General features: G+C 39.6%; 1 protein-coding gene across 1 annotated transcript in view; it reads right to left on the reverse strand.

The window, feature by feature from the left end:
* CUBN (cubilin) overlaps positions 1-21,827 on the reverse strand; it is a 264,469-nt gene that overhangs the window by 189,426 nt on the left and 53,216 nt on the right. The window contains exons 23-27 of the mRNA XM_082649450.1: positions 13,077-13,269; positions 11,432-11,592; positions 10,825-11,006; positions 9,917-10,073; positions 6,811-6,998 (exon numbers count right to left, since the gene is read on the reverse strand). Of these exons, the coding sequence (XP_082505576.1) occupies positions 6,811-6,998; positions 9,917-10,073; positions 10,825-11,006; positions 11,432-11,592; positions 13,077-13,269 (881 nt within the window). The remainder of the gene's footprint in view (positions 1-6,810; positions 6,999-9,916; positions 10,074-10,824; positions 11,007-11,431; positions 11,593-13,076; positions 13,270-21,827) is intronic.

Below are 21,827 nucleotides of genomic sequence, written 5' to 3' on the forward strand. Positions count from 1 at the left end.
AGAAGTCACTGACATAACTGAGGGGACTTGAAACGGACATAAGTGGAAAGGGGAAGGCATCAGAAAGATATGAAAGGATGTCATGCAAGATGATAGTGGCAAAGATGCCAAATAAAGAAAGTGGAGGAGAAAGTTTAGAATCAGAATTCACACATGGTAAAATGAATCTGACATTTTTATGTAATGAGATAAACATAACAGTATCACCAGGCCTTGGTGAGTCAAAGCATATCATTCAGCTGTAGCAATGGAAAAGTAAGACCTACTGAAAAAGAAACATGTAATAGCACTCGAAGTTGTATGTTAAGAAGATACCTATTAAAATACTTACAGCTTCCCAGGAGAGAGCTTTGCAGTGAGGATAAACTGTGCTGTCACGATGGAAGTGAATGACGGACAGTGGCCTCAGCTCCTGGCCTAAGGCTTAGGTGGGGTTTGCTCTGTTGGGATTCCCAGGGGTTTTGATCGAGTGGGTCTGGGGTGGGGTCTGTGAGTACATTTTTCTAACAAGATCCCCAGGTGATTCTCGAAGGCAGCCAGATTTAGCAGCCAGTTATGGGGGCTTTATCCTCTACCATCAGCTTCTCCCTCAGCAGAATTTTTTTTTTTTTTTTTTTGCAAAGGAAGCATATCAACACTAGTGGAGCAAAAAGACACACAGGAATGGCAACGGGCAGATGTCTTTCCAGACACCTCTCGTGTCTTGTTCTTAAAAAAAGCATAGCATTTGCTGAATTCTTTATATGCTGTCCTCTGTCAGAAAGTAAAGAGTGAAGAGAAGTGCTCTCAGGGACTAATCCTGACCAGCAGAGAAGTGGTTGTTACTGTAGAAGTGACCAAAATGTTAGGCGAGAGCGATCAATTTCCCTAGAGCCTGTGATGATGGGACACATCAGTCATGAGCTTGAGGTTTGAGAGACTGAGACTTTGCAAGGAGATATGAGCCCAGGGACCAAAAACAATTTAAAAATTAGGGACTTCCCTGGTGGCGCAGTGGTTGAGAATCTGCCTGCCAATGCAATCCCTGGGCCGGGAAGATCCCACATGCTGTAGAGCAACTAAGCCTGTGTGCCACAACTACTGAGCCTGTGCTCTAGAGCCAGTGAGCCACAAGTACTGAGCCCGTGTGCCACAACTAGTGAAGCCTGCACACTCTAGGGCCCATGTGTCGCAACTACTGAACCCACGTGCTGCAGCTACTGAAGCCTGCATGCCTAGAGCCCGTGCTCCGCAACAAGAGAAGCCACCGCAGTGAGAAGCCTGCACACCGCAACGAAGAGTAGCCCCCGCTCGCCGCAACTAGTGAAAGTCCCCATGCATCAATGAAGACCCAACACAGCCAAAATCTTTTAAAATTTTTTTTAAAAGAACAAAGAAAAACAATAGATAAAGGAAAGGAAATTCAAGAAAAATGACAAATTCTTAAAAAATTAAACTCTGTCCACAAAGTCAGGAAAAATTTGGGGAGCAGTAAAAGGGAAAACCTCAGAAGAACTCAATCTAAGAAAAAAAACTATGGGGCTACCCAGGACCCTTCTGACCATTTTATGAGCACACATACAAATTCGCTAAACTTCAGGATATGGTACAATTAGAAAAAAAATGTCTATTTTTTAAAGCTATGACTGGGGCAAAAGAAAGATGAAAATGTGAGTTGGACCAGTGCTTACAGAAGATAGCGTAATGTGGTGAAGATGAAGTAGAAAGATTCCTTGTATGATTTTGAAACTGGAAGAAGAAACACTGAAATCCAATTTAGAATATAAGACAGTCAATTCCTTTACTTGAATTTTTCCAGGTTCAAGTGCATTACATCCTATTGAACTGAGAGGTGCAGTCATTGCAGAACTGATTTTGTAATCTTGCTTGCTTTATGGGTAATTCAAAACAACACTTTAGGGGAGTCCCCCGGTGGTCCAGTGGTTAGGACTCCACACTTTCACTGCCAAGGGCCCGGGTTCAATCCCTAGTTAGAGAACTAAGATCCCACAAGCCGCAGGGCATGGCCAAAAGAAAAGAAAAAAGAACAAAACAATGCTTTAGCATGCTGGCGGAATCCTCCTCCCTGCTGGAAGGTTCTGCCTCTTCCCACAGACGTGAACTCTGAGCAATGCAGGCCAGAGGGCCGGACCTCACCGCTCCTGGGCAGAGCTGGCCATGCCGCCTAGAGGGGCGCCCATCCACAGGCAGCCTAGATCCATGCCTTGCTCTCAGACTGAAGAAGATGAACCACCCGTCCTTGTAATTTGTCAAGGGCAAGTCTAGGTGGTTGTGAGCACTTGAGGTCCACGGTCACGTAGTGTCATGGCTGGGGTGGCCTTATTTAAGCTAAAACTGAGAGGCTGCAGAAACTCAGAGGAAGCTGTGGGGACGAAAGGTAGAAACGGACTATACGTACGCAGGGAGAAGCAACAAAGCCGGAAGAAAGGAGAAAGAAAGGAGACGCTACTGAGCGCCCTTGGTTCCCGCCCCGTCCCGGCTTTTCAGTTGCTGCCGTGTGTCATGAGGAGTCTCCCTTTCTTAGAGGAACAGCCCTTTCCCAAACACTCATCTTCCCTCCATGGGTTAGTTTGAGCGTGTACCTGCAACCAAGAGTATAAGGCAGAACAGGAGGACTGCCAGAGGCCTGAAGGGAAAATGTGTCAACTTCCAAAATGTGGGAAAGATTTATTCTGGAATCTCACAGATGAGTAAGATTGATGGTAATTTCGGGAAAAATTCTAAATTGGACACTGAACGTAAGTTGTCAGTATGTAGCAAAGATATAGCAAATGACCACTGCTTCCCTATGAAAATGTCATGCTAAATAACATGAATTCCTCTTGGTGACAGTGTCACTAGAGGGGTCAACCTGAGGGTTCCATGGAAACCCCCTCTTGTCACCTCTGAGAGTGACAATTACGGAAGAGAACACACATGGAGTATGTGTGGTGTCACGGCTCAGAGCATCAGTCCAGAGCCACAGAGCCTGGTGGAAGGCCTGGCTTTGCTACTATAACCTTTGTGACTACAGACAACCTGGCTTTGTCTCAATTTCCTCACCTGTCAAATGGGAAAATGATATTTCCTACATCACACGGTTGCTGCGAGAATTACCTAGCAAATTATGTGTTCAATAAATACCAGCTATTATTATTACCAAGTTGTTTGAATAGTGCTATCCCGAAAATGTTCAATAACAGATGCATTTTAATCCGAGAAACCTATCATTTTAGAGTATTTGAAACAGGTAGCATCTTTCTGATATTTTTATCAATTATTTTTGGAGAAGTCATAGGCCAATGGCCAATGAGTTTATATGCAAATGAATAATGCTCTAAAGACCAGAGAATCAGGATTTAGAGGAATCATGATGAGATGGAGTTCTAAGGCAAAATAGTGAAATATAACTTAATAGAAATAATATCCTATGTCTGGCTATGAAGCCATTGCCATTCATGTAAAAGTGACCTGGAGATTACAGGTGTTTAATATCATCCAACATTATGACTTGGCTAACAAAAAACCTACAATACCAGAGCACAAGAACCAGATAATATGGTCCAATGCCAGGTTAGTCGGAGCGTTGAATCCAATCCAGTGCCACATTTTAAGAGACACTGACATACAAGAGAACACGAAGAGGAAGGTATCCCACGAGAGCTGATCTTTCTGGACGTCTTGGCAGCATCTCTCCTTGTCACCTTGTGTCACAGTCTCTCCCCTCAGCTTCCATGCTCGTAGTTTTCCTCCTTCCTCTTCTCCCCACCCACATGCTCCCAGTTGACCTAACACTGGCTCTGGATTTCCTGTACCTCTCTGTGCTGATTTCTCCCAAATCCATCACTTTTGTTTGTATATTCAATACCTAAGAAAAATCTCTTCTTCCACATAGAGTCTCAGACTCAAAATAAAAATGAAAAAGTGAAATCAACTTATAAAATACAAAAGAAATCCTTCAGGTTGACTTTCCCAAATTGCATGGGCAATATGGTCTTACTCCTTTAAGCAAATGACCCTTCCTCCCACTGAGTATTTTATTTCCAAATATGAATCATTTCATTTTGCCCAGAGGACAAAGTAATAAAGGATGGAATCGCTTCCCAGTGGGATCTTTACCAACCCACACCTCTCAGCAAGGCTGGGCACAGTGTCCAACCAGCACCTAATCAAGTCCTTTTATAGTTTCAATTCTGTTAATTCAAAATAACTCAATTCTGGCTGCAGTAATAGCTACTCACTTTGGTCTTGGCTAAGTCACTTGAAAAAACCATTGAACTAGAAATGATTAAAATAATGGAAACTAGATTTTGTGTTTGTGGCTTTTCTCTCCTTAAGGGGTTATTTGTGCTTTTAAAATTTCCATCATAAACCAGCCATTGTAGCGATTGCTCTGGTCTTGCCCCTTGGCTTACAGAAATGGAAAACCTCTCCTCTCTCTGGCAACAGTGTGATTCTTTGGAAGGCTTTGCTGAACTTCTGGTTCTCATTCTGTGTTTTTGCTGCTTTCACCATCAATGTTGCATAAGATACACATCATCTGTGGACGCCCTCTGATTAGTGGCTCGGCCATTGTTGGAACAAGTATTTTTCATTTGACAGTTTTCGAGCACTTCCAAAGATTATCTGATGGGCCTTTTTGTTACCATTCCACCCTCAAGTAAGTCCAAAGAACTGGAGTCCGGTCCCTGGAAAGGTTTCAGCTCAGTTCCTCCCCACTCCTTCTGCCAAAGCCTCCTTTAAAACCCAGTTCAAAAGCTTCCTCCCCTCCCTGCTCTCTCCAGTGTGCTTTATCAAGTAAGGCACCCAGCAGATTGTTAAATGTGCAACACTCTTCACGCCCACGAACTGTATTTTGGGTTGTGCTTGAAGTGGCTGAACTGCAGTGACTGTGTAGAGATTATACAAAAAGGCCAGTTTGGAATTCAGTTCTTTCTCATTAATTAATAGCTCTCCTTAAGCTGATGCTAAAATATGACTGCGATATTCAGTTCAACCTGAACTTACTGAACCCCTGTAAGATCCCAACTCTGTAATCAGTGCCTGGGTTACAAAGTTAATCAGAGACAGCTCACACCTTCAGAAAGCTCATGGTCCAGTAGGGCATGTGGACACAGTCACAGAAGTACAAACATGATATGACAGACTGCTGGGTTTGTGGTATGAACACGTGGCTTTGAAAGCAACCTGTGCCTTTTTTTCCCTAAAGAATGAACAGTGTCTCACCATGTGAAGAAAAGAAAAAGGTGATCACTCCAGGTAAAGGAATGAGACAAACATGCCATTGTTATGCTTGTGAAGACCACCTGAGCACTAGATCAAGGAAGGGAGACTTTAAAACCACTGTCAGTTTCATGCTTGTTTTATGTTTGTTTTACGTTGTCTCATATTTTCTTTGAATACTAGTAAATATAACTTTCTGATGGGTAAACGCTATGCTTACTGTTTCTATGATACTGAGCTTTTCTAAATATAAAGCAAGATTTTTTTTTTTACCCAAAGAAAGGATCCTTCAAAAACAAGGGAATCCATGTATTCGGCACCTCACAAAGTCTCTCAAAGTATGGGAAGCTTTCTCTTCTTTGTTTTGAACAAAAGTACAATTTGAAAAAAATATGTTAAACTCAAATGACCTCGATCAACGCTAGTTTGTTTTAAAGAATTGGTAAAAAAGAGGGTTAAGGAACTTTTACAAAGATAATGGTTTTTTCCCTGGGAATATGTCCTCAAAGTTACATGTGCTGACCGTTGGAGGCCTTTGCAAGCAAGACTTCCAAAAATCACCGACCATCTTAAAGAGAAAGACACTAAACAATTGTGTTTGGATAGATGGGATGAGGGGAAATGTCCTAACATTATCAGAGTGGGTACTGGTCTCTTCAGAAAAGATTTCTAGTGAAAACATCATACGTAGATTCAGAAGTATTATATATTAGCAATGTAGACGGAGATAAAAGATGATGTGTTAGAGGACTCAAAAAGTGATTTTATTAATGATGAAAACTAGATGGCAAAATATATGTAAATAGCCTGAGTAAAATTGTTTCATGAAGTGTGAAAGTGGAAAATAATATTCTAAACTAATAGTTTATAAAATATATAATTTTATATATGAATGTATAACTAAATTTGTAAAGTAAAGTAAGTAGCTGCCTACCTGTTCAATCTATATCTCTACAAAGTTCCATATGCAAATTAGCAAAAAAGCTTTGGTAAATAAAATATTTTATCATAAAAGTAGCAGATTACCTCATATTTTGGGTTACCTAATTCTCAAGCAACTTTTATCACATAGCATGGTATATGGAAAGTTCAGTAAATGTTATTGGTGGTCATTATTGTAACACATAGAAACTTCCATTTTACAAAAAGAAAAATTAACTGAAATGAACTTAAGTTTAAAAATGAAAAACAAGAATCAAAATCATGATTCCCAGTATCAGGTAAATTAAGTGTTAAATAAAGCCATGATACTTAAATACTTTCTGATTTCTTGTTTACAGAGAACATAAAAACAACCAACAAAAACCAGAAGCTATCCTTCTACTTCTGCATTATTTAAGTAATATGAGATTACTCAGTCCAGAAGTTATACTGAAACCTAAAAACATAGTTATTTGTGAATATAATTTAGTAGATTAAATATCCTTACTATCAAGATGATACAGTGAAAGAGACATGAAATATACCTGTTCAAATACCATGGGTAGTTGGCATACTATAGACATGTAGGGCAGAGTGAGAGATTCGGTTCTACAAAGCATGACTTTTATCTTGGCTTGCTAACTTGAGCTGAAAATGCAGTGATTTATTTAGCTTCAGAACACATACCTCTAAGTAGTCGGTGGAGCAGTTTGTGTGATGTTCCAATTCAAAGGCTAAAAACGTATAATTCACAGTGTTTCCAGTTGTTGCTCGGATGGTCCAGTTGCAACGCTGATTGACAGAATAGGGATTTGGATAATTTATACTCTCTAAGATGCCATATGTCTGATTCACAATCACCACGTTCTCACACGCTGGAAAAAATAATAATGATTGTTAAGAACCACCGTCATATATATCATAATTGCTCCAAGATGTGTGTGAGATTTTCCTTTAGGAAAACAGCTAGGTTAAAAAGAAACCTATGGGGCTTCCCTGGTGGTGCAGTGGTTAAGAATCCACCTGCCAATGCAGGAGACACAGGTTCGAACCCTAGCCCGGGAAGATCCCACATGCTACGGAGCAACTAAGCCCGTGCACCACAACTACTGAGCCTGCGCTCTAGAGCCTGCGAGCCACAACTACTGAGCCGACGTGCCACAACTACTGAGCCCGCACTCCTAGGGCCCGTGCTCTGCAATGAGAGAAGCCACTGCAATGAGAAGCCCATGCACCACAATGAAGAGTAGCCCCCGCTCACCGCAACTAGAGAAAGCCCGCGCACAGCAACAGAGACTCAATGCAGCCAAAAATGAAAATAAAAAAAAAATAAATTTATAAAAAAAAGAAACCTCTATGTGTGTGAGTGTGAGAAACCTATATGTATGTGAGTATACAGACACACACACACATACATGCATATATATACATGTAGTTGGTACAGCATCTTTGTAGGGAAACGGTTGCCATTTAGAACAAATGTGAAATAATACTTAAGTGAATTCATAAACCTTAAAGTGTCATGAAAATTGCCTGCGTTAAAACAGGCATCAAATTCCTGTGAATTGGTGCAGAGCAGAATAGCTTAGCACGACTCAGACATCAGTCTAATTTGCTTGTTTAGAAAAGTGTATTAAACATTCCATGCTTCTGTTTTTCTAACTTTAGCATTTGGAAGGGACAGAAATCTTGGCCTTTAAATTCGACAGTTTAAAAACACAAAGTCCTGTGTGAGGGCTAAAAATGAATAACAACATGGCTTTGTTGAACATTCAAAAGTCAGCATGAAATTCATAATAAAGACTCTGTTATTCCTCCAGTTAGTCATCAGGAAGTATCAAACGAACAGAAGCAATGTAAAGGATTTGAAGAAGAAATAAAAACATTAAATTCTGAATAAAGTCTTCAAGCCAGTGGTGGCATTTCCGTCAGCTGAATTTTCAACAAAACCATGCTAGGGACTTCTAGGTACGGGGTAGTCCTGGGAGTCAGCGCCAAATTCCGCCAGACTTAATGGCTTGAATAAGGCCTGTGCAGGCCTCTTCTCGAGTCTTTTTCACATTGTATGATGTGCAATAAAAGAGAATGGGAAAATAAATACTACATCAAAAACGTTGTCTCTGAAAAATGTGGTTCATAGATGCATTTCTACTACACTGCTTCTCCACTGGTGGCTGGGACACCATTTGTAAGCTTTGGTATGGACAAGCCTACATTTGTGGGTCTTCAAAATCTTCCTTTGCTGGAACAAGGGAATAAAACTCTTTCTTCTTAAAAATATTTAGGTCACATTTTTGCCCACCAAGGATTTCTAAAGAAGAATTTTGTTGTTTTGGGTGCCTGCGAGAAGTTACATCTATTAGGCAGGTAGGTACCATGGGCCTCAATGACTACACAACAGGGCAGGGGAAAATATATTCCATTAAACCCTATGGGCTGTCTCCCAGTTCTCAGGCATCATACTATCTGCAAACCTCCAATTTCAAATGGTAGATTGCACAGAAAATCTCACCGGTTAGCTCCGATTCTACCGTTAAGGACCTATATCCATGTGCACTACGTTACTCCTTCAGTGTTCTGACATTATTAGAGAAAAACAAAATATCACAGGAATACAAAGAAAAGGAAGGGACCTTTAATAATCAATGTGACTATAATCAAGAAACAAATGATCACAGCAATAATAATATTAGAGAATGATTTTATGCTCAACCAAACAGATACATCCCTTGATAAAACTGAGGAGAGATTTTCATACACTAACAATGAATTTCTGAAGAACAAAGCCATGTATCATTAAAACTCAATATTCAAAACTACCTAGAATGTAGCCTAACTCTCAGAAGTAAGTGAATGTGAGCCTTCAAATTCACACATTTCAAGGTTAAATATTAATACTCTTTCAACTAATCCAAAGGGTATAATCTGTGTGTTCAGATTATGATCTTGTAATTTTCATTCCATTTTTAGGTAATTGTGCCAAAATTATTGATAAACTTAGCTTTGGTGGGGCAACGAACTACTTTTTAAAACACAAATAAATTGTTTATTAAATAACATAAATTAAAGGAAAACTTATTTTCTTGAATTTTCATTTTGAAACTAAATTTAGGAAGTATTTAATTCTAGTGCTAGAAGGGAGATTTGCTGATCAACTAATGTAATCTTTTTTTTATGAGAAAGTCATGTAACCCCAGAGAAAACAAGTGAACTTCTGAGGGACTTGGGCGTCAGGACAGACACCCGGGACCCTTGACTCTTTGTTCAATACTCCTTTAGTTCCACCATCTTGCCTCAAGGGAAAACAGATTTTAAAACGGCATCTCTACAATGACCAGATTTTTCCACAGCAAAGAATGTGCCTACTTCACATATGATTCATAAGCATAGTCTCCCTTAATAAAATTTAAGTACCTTTTGAAATAGAAGCCAAAAACAATCGTGTTCGATACACTTCGGTACAATGGAATAATGTCTTATTAGAAGTTTGTAATGTTTAATCCAAATGAAAACCCATTAGCTGCTAACCTGTTACACTGATCTTTAGCTGAATTGCAACTGTCTGAGCATATTCCGCTTCCAAGTTTCTGTAGCTTACCACGTGCTTTAGTTGCATGACATTAAATTCAAGGCGTAAGCGTTTCTCCCTCAGATAGAGTTAAATTTTTTTCATAAGGAGGTAAGATTTCTTTCAGTTGCTCAAACCAATGGGTTACACTTATTTCAATTTGCTTCATTCATCCAGAGATTGAAGACCCACTATAGGCACCAAGCAACCGGCATACACACTTACTCTGGTGGTATTTAAGCAGGAAGCCACGTCCTTGCTGACCTTCATCTGTCCTCAGTTTTAAAGACACGCTGTCTCCACTAGAACGGATGACAGGCGGTTCCTCATTCCCACAAAGCTGGGTTAGCAGATGAGAGCTGGTACTTGGCCCATCATATACCTTTAAGAAAATGTTTTAAATGTCAGATGATTATGGCTATAAACACTATCTAAAGGACACTGTATTTCTTAAGAAGTGGGGAAGAAATACAAAATGATATGACAAAAGAAAAGTCCTGAATCAAAATATCTTTTAAAATTATATTTAAATGTCTATAAACTTGAGCCATGAACTCAGAACCCAGGTTGAAATGTAAAGATTGAAAATGAAGGATTATTACATGTTTTGGAGACCATAGCTATTATCAGTAGCCTTCCTTGCTTTTTTTAGTTCATAGTTTATAATTTATTGCACTTTAATACATTTTTTATTTAGATGGTTTTTCAATGGACGAGGGTGACTTGCTGATACTGTAAAAAGTTCTGTTTTGATGACTTCAATTATCTTCTCTAATTCACCCTCTAATACATCCTCTAGATGGTTAGTTTTCCGTGTATATATAGAAATTATGTAGATAAATAATTATGATAAATCTCACAACCCCTTTCAGGAGATTTTAACCATATCTTAATAGTGCATATTCAATATATTTTAAGTACTTAGTGTACCAAGACATTCATTAATATATGCTGTACTTAAAAGGCTATTCTCATCAAATTTTCTTTTAATTTTTTATTCTGTTTCAGTTTTTAATATGGATCTTTTGTTTAAATGTTCCCCTTTCCCGAATCTCAAAAATAAAAAATGATGCATTAAGGTGTGTTGGGCAAGGTGGAAGCAGTGGAGGCTACAAGTGAAACTTTATACATACGGCCAGATAATCTGAAGTGCAGTTTGGATGGTACTCCAAATGGAAGTCTTCAAATTCCAGTTCAAACGGACTGCCGTGGCTGGATTTCAACCACCAGTGGCACTGTGAGCCGTGGTGGTAGGGCATCGGGTAGTTGGGAGATGTGAACATGCCGGTGGGAGTGGTGAGATTGCCTCCACAACCTACGGGAGAGAGACATGGGATGACACACATCCTTTTCTTTCTGGTAAAACTGCACCTTCTTGTCTATATCAAACTGGTGCTACGGTCACTCCCCTCTAAACCAAGTTGCAAAACAAAACTGCACCACCAGAGAGTAGCTAGCCTGTAACCCTAGTTCACGTCAATGTACTTTCCTTTTCCTAACCAAGATGAACAGCTTGATGAACTATACCAGGGAACTAGAACATTTTCCCTTACTTTGTCCTTCAAAAATAAAAACAAAACGGCTACTGTTAATTCAGAAATATTCACAATGTTGAAGTTTATTATAAATAATACTGACAAAATACAGCTGGAAAAAAAACAGATAAGAGCACAGCAATCCAACAATCAAGATGCCAGTTAGACTGGACTCTCCAATAAAAGACAAGTCTTGGCCATTTACCTGTTAAGGACCCATCCCAGTAAGCTGAGAATCCAGGCCCTGAGCCCAAGAAGTCACTCTTAAATTTTAACCATAGTTTGTTACTGTGGGAGATGATTCTTGGAGGTGGATTTGAGCCACAGTATTGCCCCAGGGGTGGTGAAGTTTCATAGCCTCCATTCCTGTGACAAAATACAGATGTGATCATTTGTTAGGGTATTGATAATATTACGATATAAACATTTAACGTTAATTAAACTTTGAGATCAAAAACAGATCAGTTTGTCAGTCAACCTCTCTCTCAAATATTCTAAAAACAATTTCAAGTTTTCACTTCATTAAATAATATATGAATAATAACATAGAATAACCATCATGTATGGTTGGCATGACATTTTATACAACCAGTTGCAAATGGAGAAAAAGTGTTTAATCTTCTCCCTCTCAAATAAAGCATCTGGCAAATGGGTCAGAGAACAAAGGATAAAGAAACCATAATTATTAATAGTAGAAACGAATTTTGCTTAATTTTATAGAGAAAACTTAAATTTTTTTCTTCTCATTTGAAAATTTTCAAAATTTAATATATTTGACATAGTTAAGCAAAATTTTGAAAATAATTCTTTCCCCAAGAACTTTTAGGGTCTTAAATCTAGTTTATAATCTATAGCTTTTTCAAGCCTAGAAAAAAAATATTCACTCAACATTAAAGTCCAATGATTGCTGAAAATTATGTTGTTTTAGCATTACATGGTATGATAATGCTTTATTGTTTTAGTACCTTACTTTACATCATAGAACAAAATTTACTGTAAAATAGTATAAGATTCTAGGCTTTTGAAATGCCAAATAAAAAATTTAACACAGATGCACACCAAATTGATTAGTCTAATTTAACTCAATGTAATGATTTGGGGAGATATTAATGTATAACTTAACTCACCTTTACTGCAAATATAACTTTTTAAAACCCATTCTTTCAAAGCACTAAAGAATTAAAGAATAAAGCCTTGCACTGAAATTCACAAGCCTAGAATTTATTATCTGAACACAAAAAAACTTTGTGAAAACTTTATCTTACCATCGCTTTTATGACAAATTAAACTAAATGGACAGTAAACAGCCTAAAACTTAAATTGATTTTACATAAAGTAGGTATTCAGTACCTGAATTGCAAGTGTCTAATTTCAGACCAGTAGTATATCTGTTTACTCTGCCCAAATAAAATTCAGAGTTTATTTTTAAATATTCCCAATAAAATAATCACTTCTAAATAACCACTGAATCTTATGCAATTTTCTCTTTTCCTACTGTTAAGCCAGGTTCCAAATGACAAACTTTATTCTTTATTTATTTATTTTTATTCAAACAGAAAGTCACAAAAATTATAATCGTCCTCATCGGTTCACTCAGTCCCATGTAATTCATTTTTTTTAATCTTGATCTTTTGTTAGCACTTTTATGAGTTCATCAGTTTTCCATTAGAGTTCTGAAAATGCTTATTCATTCAGTTCAGCAGGATAGAATGACAAACTTTCTATCTTGCAAGAAAGAGCACAAAAGGGAGCTCTACAGAAAATTTCTGTATTTTTTCCTTAACCTTTCCAAGAAAGATTATGAATGAAAATAAATAACGAACAAATTATGACGAAATAAAGGTGCTCACCTGATTTCCACATAATCTGCTACACAAGTTCCCCCGATGGCCTCCTCCAAGGAGAAGTTTGTGAAGTGCAATGCAATCTGTTGGCTGGTCTTCACCGTGATCCTATAAATGCATTCTAAGTTGTTGGGATAATTACTGGGGAAGTTTGGAGAAGTGAAAGTCCCAGATTCACCTGTATAGTCTTCCAAGCATGCTGTGAAAAGAAACAGATCACAAGAGAGGAAATAAAAAATATTATACTACATTTACCAGACATTCAGTAATATACACTTCATTAATTTTTGCCAAAATACTTGATTTTCAATAGGCCATTCGGGGATGTTCAAAGAATGATTTCCTTTCAGAACAAAGTTTTTGGTCTCAAAGGCAGAAACAATTACTAATAGTAAACCTAAGCTGTGTAGTGGAATTTGTTACATATAATCGCGACTTTTTGGTTCTTGGAAGTGCTATAATTTTTTTAATCCATGCAAATTATCATGAACATTAAAAATTAGGCTCAACTGCAGAAATCACAGGGGGAGGCCTAGCAATAATTTTGCACCCTTCTTTCAAAATGGTTTTTGTCGAAGCATGAATTTATGAGAAATGACAAAGCTGGTACTCAGCCACAGGGTGATAAACAGGAGATGAGACCCAGGGATCAGAGTGACCTTGAATCAACGCCCAGCTCAAACAATGACCAACTGTACAACTTTAGGCGAGTTGCTTCACCTCTCTGACCCTCATCTCTAAGATGGAGTTGTAACTATCTTTGAGTGCACACCCAAGCGTCAGAGATATAATGCAATTAAAGGACTTGGACATGCTACGTGCTCAGTGAATGGTAGTGACCACCATTATGCTTCGAAATAGAACAGAAAAGTGTAAGAAAAGCAGAGCATAAAGGTGAGGAACAAATTAGATCGTTCATATGAAACGTTTAGATAGTACCTGGGTACATTTATGTCCTAGATGACGACTAACTGTTCTACTTTAACAGTTGACCTATTCAGTCCTTCAGACTCTCTAGTCACTAACCAACCCACTCCAAATGCCTCCAAATCTGAGATATTTTCCAAAGAAAGTCTGGTTTCAATGCATTCTTAATGTATCTTCAATTGGATCCGGTAATAACATAAATCTAGGATCCAGGAGTAGACACAGGTCTTTGACTGACAGGTTTTGGAGGAGAATAAACTATTATACTTTATGATGAATAAAAAAAAGAAAATGAGGATGTTCAGGTGTGCTATTTCCCCCAGTTGCAGCTGTATAATCATACTCAGAAAAGAAAAGAGGAACCACTGGCATTGAGAGCACAGAGATGCACAGGAAATACTACAGGTTCTCCTACCTATGTACGGCCTTCAGAGAACTGGCATTCACCATGCATTTGGTTTACTCGATTTTAAACAGCAAGTAATCAAGGCTTAATTTATTGAAGGAGTTGACAGTGATATTTAACTTGAGGGATGAATGTTGTATATACTTCTATACTTTTCTACAGTCTGCCAAGATATTTCTTCAAGGGTCAAGGAAGAAAAGAAGGAAGGGAGGGAGAGAGGAAGGAAGGGAGAAAACAAGGAAGGGAAAAGGCAGAGAAAAAGCAGGGGAGAGCAGGAGAGGGGCAGGAATGTGTGTGAAGAGATGGTATATTAAGTATTTCAGATCCACTAATGAGTATTACTAAGATAAAAATTTATGGATCAAATGGACAGTAAGTGAAGGCTGTGACCCAGTCTCCCTGAGCTGACGAACTTACAGACTAATTGACCACCCCTGCAGTCAAATAGCTTTAGCCAATAAATCAAATATCGAGAGCGAATTCTCTGCCCGTTTCACTTGTTCTTAAAATGATACTGCTCCTTGCTTTCCCACTCTATCCCCAGAGGGGAGATACAATTGCACTGAGTATTTTCAATGCAACTTGGAATGAGTCTGCAGGAGAATGGCCTGTATAATCAGGTTCCCAAGTAAAGGAAATTTTAATGAAAAATTTTGAGAGGTAATGCTGAGTAATTTCCCTGTACCTTGTCCATATGCAAGTGATTATTGTAGTACTTGTAACGGGTAGGTGGGTGTGAATCCCTACTGAAATTCTGATTTACACATCACGCTTCTTTTCCATTGTTGGCACAAAGGTAAAAAACGGTCCCTGAGGTATTCAAATGATCTTCACGCTGTTCACTTTGTTTAACACGCTGTATCTGACAACCTGCCCTCCTTCCCCAACACACCTATAACAAATAAACTCTTACCCATCATTCAAAGTCAAATTCAAATATCACTTCCTCTGTGAAACATTTCCTGATCAAACAGAATTAATGTCCTTGTGCTCAATAAAACTTTATGCAAATTGCAATCTGAACCCCCAATATATATTTTATTGTGATTGTGTTTATGTGAGTATATTTCCTCTACTAAGCCTTTCCTCTCATTCATTGAGATATGAATGGGACCTTGTTAACCTTTATTAATTGTCACCACAGTACCCGGCCCAGATCACATCTAATAAATATTTGTTAAAATTATATTACTTGATGTGCTGAAAACTAAGAAGTGGGGGACAAGTATCTAACTTCCTACCCTTGTCTCTACGCCATCCCTACTCCTTCCACTTTTCTCACCTCATTTTCCCCTGTCCTCTCTCCTGGGTATATTGTGATTCTTTAATATTTTATAATGTTTACTAAATTTAAGTTATAGGAATCTGTTTCCAGCCATGGCAAGTAACTAATACTAGACTAGCCCCTCTCCATAACAGCTATAAAACTGGACAAAATATAGGAGGCACTGGACCACAGGCAGTCCAAGACTGCAATCCTTGACAGAAAGAAAATTCATGAGGTAGGAGTCTTGATTTCCTTGTCTTTTTATCTGGGCCAAGAATTTTCTGACCACAGCTGAAGCCAAAGTAGTGAATGACAGTCCTGTTGAGCTGAGGAAGCAGGGATCAGAGCATAGGGCTTCCAAAGGCACTGGCGCTGCTCCAGTGAGGAAGACACTTACAGAGAGGGGAACCAGGCATGTGCGGAAAGTTCCCTGTGAACTCCTGCCAGAGCCTGGACTGGGCAAGCATGGGGTGAGACTTCGAAAGTCATGCCAGAGGAGGGTAGCTCCTGCTAGGCTGGAGCAGGTACACCTGCTACAAATATTAAATGATAGAATATTTAATGTGAAAATTTGACTGTAGTTTTATGAGCTTCACATATCTAATTTGTATTACAGAGAGAAAAACAATGGTTCTCTCAACTTAATGTACTTATTTCTTGAAAGGTTAGTAAGTCCTCTTATCTAACTCTGAAATCTGTACAATGTTCACGTGTTCTTCCCTTGACAGTATAAACTGCTGTTTATAGAATAATATTGATACTGGGAAGTATCAGTAGGCTTATGCTGAGGCAGTATACTGAGAATACGCTAGACTTTGGCTTCCTCTTATGCTTTGCAATAAACCACAAATAACTAAAGTTGAATATATTCCCATAAAAGGATATTCACGTGTTGCCATGATGCTTCTTACATCGACACAAGATACAAACATGAAAAATGCCTTTTGTTTATATCTTATGTAGCCAAAGGAAAACTCACATCCAATGGCAGTTTGCCCTTTATTATGGTCTAACAACATTTACAAAGAGACGAAGAAGAAAAGTAGATTTCTTCCATCCACTAAATTCAACTGAACTAGCAGTGGAAAAACACATCTCCGAAGATCAAAGACAGCTATTAGTAGGCCTCTCACATCTTTCTTTCTGACCAACTTCAAAAGAAAAAAGAAAGAAAAGAGGAAGTACACAAACATCTGCTGTGGACCACTACAAAATCACAAAACCGTATTTTTCTAAAAATCACAAGGTGTGTCTGCCTCTACTAAGCACCTTTAAATAAGTGTTAGTAACATAGCATTCAGCTCATTATCCAAGGGAAAATTCAAAACACAGATAATCCTCCAACTCAAAAAGCAATGATGGTATCGCCCCATGCGATCTGGGTGACGGGAGTAGGATAAACTGACCCTGTAGATAGAAGAATGTGTCTCCTAGGGAGACCCTAGATGATGGGTAGCTGCTCCACCACCTCCCTGCTTTGGCTTGTGAGATAACTTTTGTGATTAGCCAATCACACTAGGGATCCACCTATAGGTGGTGCTTTCTGAAATCACTTCTTGTGTTTACGTGAATACCTATGACCTCAGATTTTCTAATGAACCCCGGAACCGCCATCTGCTTTTATTGGCATATTTGGTTTAACAACCTTCAAAGTGAAGACTTGAGAGAATATAAAATTACAGGTTCAATTTCTTCACGAGGAAAGAAGAAGCCTCCCTAACCCAAATTTAACATTTGCCTACAATTTTCTGCTAGGTGGTCACGGTCATGGCTTTTTCTTTTCCCATATCGATGACCAATTTTAATGAACATGAATATAAGCTAAATCACTAGAGCAGCTATTGTAAAACTGTACTTGGATAGCAGTAATTCTATTGTAAATCTGGCACAATCATGGCGGTTTACACCTATTACATAATTTTCACAGAAAATGTCTCATTTTATCTTCCCCAACTATGTGAAACAGCCAGGCATTATAACCTCCACTTCTTACAGATGAAGGTACAGGTGAAGGATATGAGACTCCTGGAGGTTAAGCTCTGAAAATCACTTAGTTCAGACACGACAAAGATAAAATTCAACCCCAAGTGCTTCCTTTCCAAATCCTGTGGTCTTTATGAATCCCTGGTTTCTCTAAGCATGAAATGTCAATTTAGAAACGAAGGTGAGTAGAAAACTAAGAATATCACAATGTTCTGTTTAGCATTTTTATTCTAAGAACTGAGAAAGATGATAAATTAAATAAGATAAATCAATCTACTGAGCTGGGAAGTGCTGGGAAACCCGTATCTACAAAAACATGAGAAACTACTGACCAGTGAGAAAGTGAATCTTTAAGAGATCAATAGACGTACTTAAAAATCCTTAAAAATATCTGAATATCTCAGAGCAGAAAATACAGAATTCAAGCTGGAGAGAAAGAATCGGAGAGGCTTGTGACTTGCCCAAAGCTTTCCAAGTTAGCAGCGAGGCTGGGACTAGAACCGAGGCTCTGACGTCACCTTCAGCCTTTCTTTCACCGAATAATAGAAAGTACTTTCCCCCATGAGCAGTTACAGCCCAATCCACCATCACACCTCACTTGTAATTCTACAGCAATGTATATGCTAGGACTTGACTTCCAGCGTCTCTGATGAAACGCGAAGCTTCATTAGAACCACTTGAATTGCTTGGTGAAAACCTACCCCAGCCCTACGTGAATCAGAATACCTGGGTGGGGTTCTGATACCTGAATCTGTAACAAGAAAACCCCGCCTCGAGCATCCAGTGAACACGAGAGTTTGAGAACACTGCTCTGCCGGATTGAAGTTTTAAAATAGAAACAGACTCTCTCTATGCATTTCTTCTAAAGAAACCCTCGTTTTCCCTTCTGGTAATCATTTCTTGACTTCTCACTCTTAGATGCCTCTTCTGGGCTCAGATCCAGGGTGATGGATGAAAAACAGCACTAAACACCCACTGCCGGCTAGGTGGGAACTCTGAGCGGGGAATGAGAAGGACGCGAAAGCCCACGCAGGCTCAGCGGCCATGGCTCACGGGCCCAGCCACTCTGCGGCATGTGGGATCTTGCCGGACTGGGGCACGAACCCGTGTCCCCTGCATCGGCAGGCGGACTCACAACCACTGCGCCACCAGGGAAGCCCAGGGCCGACTTTTAACCTAATGTTGATGTGCTTCTGATGCTTCCTGGACATTTCCCCAAACAACTGTAAAGCTCTTCCCCTAGCAAAAAATAGGAAAAGCCCACTGCCGTTCTACTGTAGCTCTGAATGGAATGTTACCAGCCACCCCCATGTGCAGGGCATCGAGAGCTTTTCTAAGAACTAGTCTAGATTTGGTAAAACAAATAAATTCAATTCTGGACTTCAATTTTCCTCATTTGAAAAATAAGGTAATTGGACTAGATAAGGTAATCAGACTAGATTAGTGTTTTGAGTTTTCTGGCACACCATAAAAATACATTTACATCAATCATGCACATACACAGATAATGCAAAGAGGTTTCATGGAGTAACACCAAACCCTTCATGATAAGTTCTGATATTTTCTAGTCTATTCTTTTCTATTCTATTCCATACTTTTCGCAAATGTAGGTAGCAATCTGATAAGATAATATCATGACCCACTGAGGAGTCATGAATGCTTCAACGTTTGAAAAACACTAGACTAGAGGTTATACAGGTTTTCTTCTAATATTAAAGTGGAAAGTGTGTCAGGTACGTTTCTCTATTCTTTCTTATCCTTTTAAAGTCCCCTCTTGGTAGGAGTATACTGACATATATGCAGTAGATGTTGACAGAAAATAAAATTACAGTTTAAATTAAAGTTAACTAATCAAGTATATTGTCTCTGAATTCAAATATTTTGTACGTTAAATGAGCAAACATTTAAACCCCGGGTTCATAAATCAGTTACTAAGAAATTCTTAAGGGGGTCTAGCCGCCAGCATTTTCTAGTTAGGTCTTTGTCTCTATTGCCCCAGGCGCATCCGGATGAAAGCAGAAACGCCGATGGGGGAGGGAGTCAAGCAAGGAGCAGAAGTCAATCTCTTTCCTCCCACACACATATTTAGGGGCTGACGTCACAGCCCCATGGGACCACTACAGCCGGAAAAGTAACTGGATTCGAGTCAGGAAATTTAACCTTTACCAGACGAAGGCAGGAAACAGCAGAGAAACTCACACCTGTGGTGCCAATGGACTAAAAGCCAACAACCCAGGACTGTCATTAGTGCCTAAAGATAACTTTTGCTAAAGCAGTAAGATAGGATGAGGGCCAGTGACTGAGCGTCGGTTGACACTTTTCCCTAACACTGCAGAAAATGTCAAAAATAAGATGACAGCTGAACAGAAAGCATCCCACCACCCCCCTCTTTCCAGGTGGGCAGCGAACTCAGACTCGGGCTGCCCGCCTGGCTGTGACCAGCCCGACCTGCACGTCAGTCTCCTGAGCCGTCCTCCCCTGAGCAGTCCTTCAGGGGCGCCCTCAGCAGTTCATGAGAGCCCATCCCTCGTGTCCTCCTCTATGGGAAACTGAGACAGGCTCCTAAATGATAAGATGAGGGTGCCATACGGCCTCCCGGATCCAGTGATTAGACTGCTGTTTAGAATATCTGACTGTGGCGGTTAGGCGATGAAATCATCCAGCAAAGGGCAGGCGCACAGAGACCAGCCAGGCTCAGCCAAGGGGTGGAAAGCAAACGCTTCCCTGTCTGTGATTTCAGCCCTTCTGGACCAAACACGGCCAGAGTAGCGATGGCCTCACGGGGAGGCGGATTCTTTAGGGTTTGCCACCTCAGGATGCCCTTCTCTCTCATCACCTGTCTTTTCTTTGTCAGTTTTCTTTTCTGTCCTGCTTGCTTCTTTCTCAGAACTTACTTTTATTTTACCTGTACCTTATCTTTCTGAATTAAAATTTATCATCCTCCCTGCCAGATTACTCCTATTGCACTAGATACTGTTTTACAAGCCAGCGTGGTTTTAGCGAGGCTGCGTGAGTCATTGCAGAGATACTGCATATTGTTACAAAGATTTCCATAATATTTTAGGAGGTCCCACCTGTATCGTTTGTTATCTGAGTTACAGCTAGTTTATTCATGCAGCAAAGTAAACTTGTGTTCATAGTTGATTAAAGGCAGAAGACATCCCAAAGATCATCAGATCCAATCCCTTAATTTTACAGATGAGAAAACTATGGCCCAGACAGTTCAAGTGACTTGCTCCAAATCCTAATCTAATATTCAGCTGTGGTTTGGGCCAAAAATATGAGGCATATAAAACCACAAAAGTATGGAAAATTGTGTGCAACTAGAATTTCTTGAGAAGCCGGTTTTGGTCATTGGATGTGAAAAATCTGAACGAAGTCCAGTAAACATGTCAATCACATAACATAACCAACTGTAACTGCTGGGGATCCAATTTCCCAGGTGCTGGAGCTGGATAATGAACTGTCTCGAGAGTGGAGCCCACAGGAGAGAAAGGTGTATGATCTTCTCACACTCAGGATCCTGGAGAAATCTAAAGCCACGCTTGCAAAACAGAACTCGAACGATTACGGAGAACAGCCTGAAATGAACAATAGTGGCCAGCTGCTCTGAGAGGAAGTAAGTGAGAAATTGGTGGAAACTCCAAGGGGAAGATTAAGTTACCTTTTTTTTTTTTTTTTAAGGGAGTGCGGGCTTTAAAAGATGAGAGGCTGGGGAGTTCTGGATGCAGGACGGTGTCAGAGGGAGCACATCTGGTACAGGGATACGCTCTCAGTACTTTCTTAAGCTTCCGAGAATTACATGTTTCTGGGACAATCAAAGGTGTGAAATGCTTGGGAAGCTCAGTCACACCTCCCACCCCCTGTATGTCTACACTGCATAGTATTTTGGTCCATGAACTATCTTTCTAAATATTATGCAAAAGGAAAACCCAGACTCCCTAAAAAGGTACACATCCCAGGTGGGAACAGGAGCCTAAGAAAACATGGCACCCTCCTAAATCCCATAGGTTCTGGGGCTGGGAGCATCTCTGGTTTATGCATGAGCTCAAAGACCCTGCTGGCAAAGGGTGTTTGTTTCTCACACTGCATTTGCAAAGAGCAGAGTAATGATGAGAATTAAGTAATAGGAAAAATACACTAAAAGGAAAGAAGCTGAAAAGATTCAATTTCA

Source organism: Grampus griseus (assembly GCF_964374135.1).
Source record: "Grampus griseus genome assembly, chromosome: 2".
NCBI classification, from domain to species: Eukaryota; Metazoa; Chordata; class Mammalia; order Artiodactyla; family Delphinidae; genus Grampus; species Grampus griseus.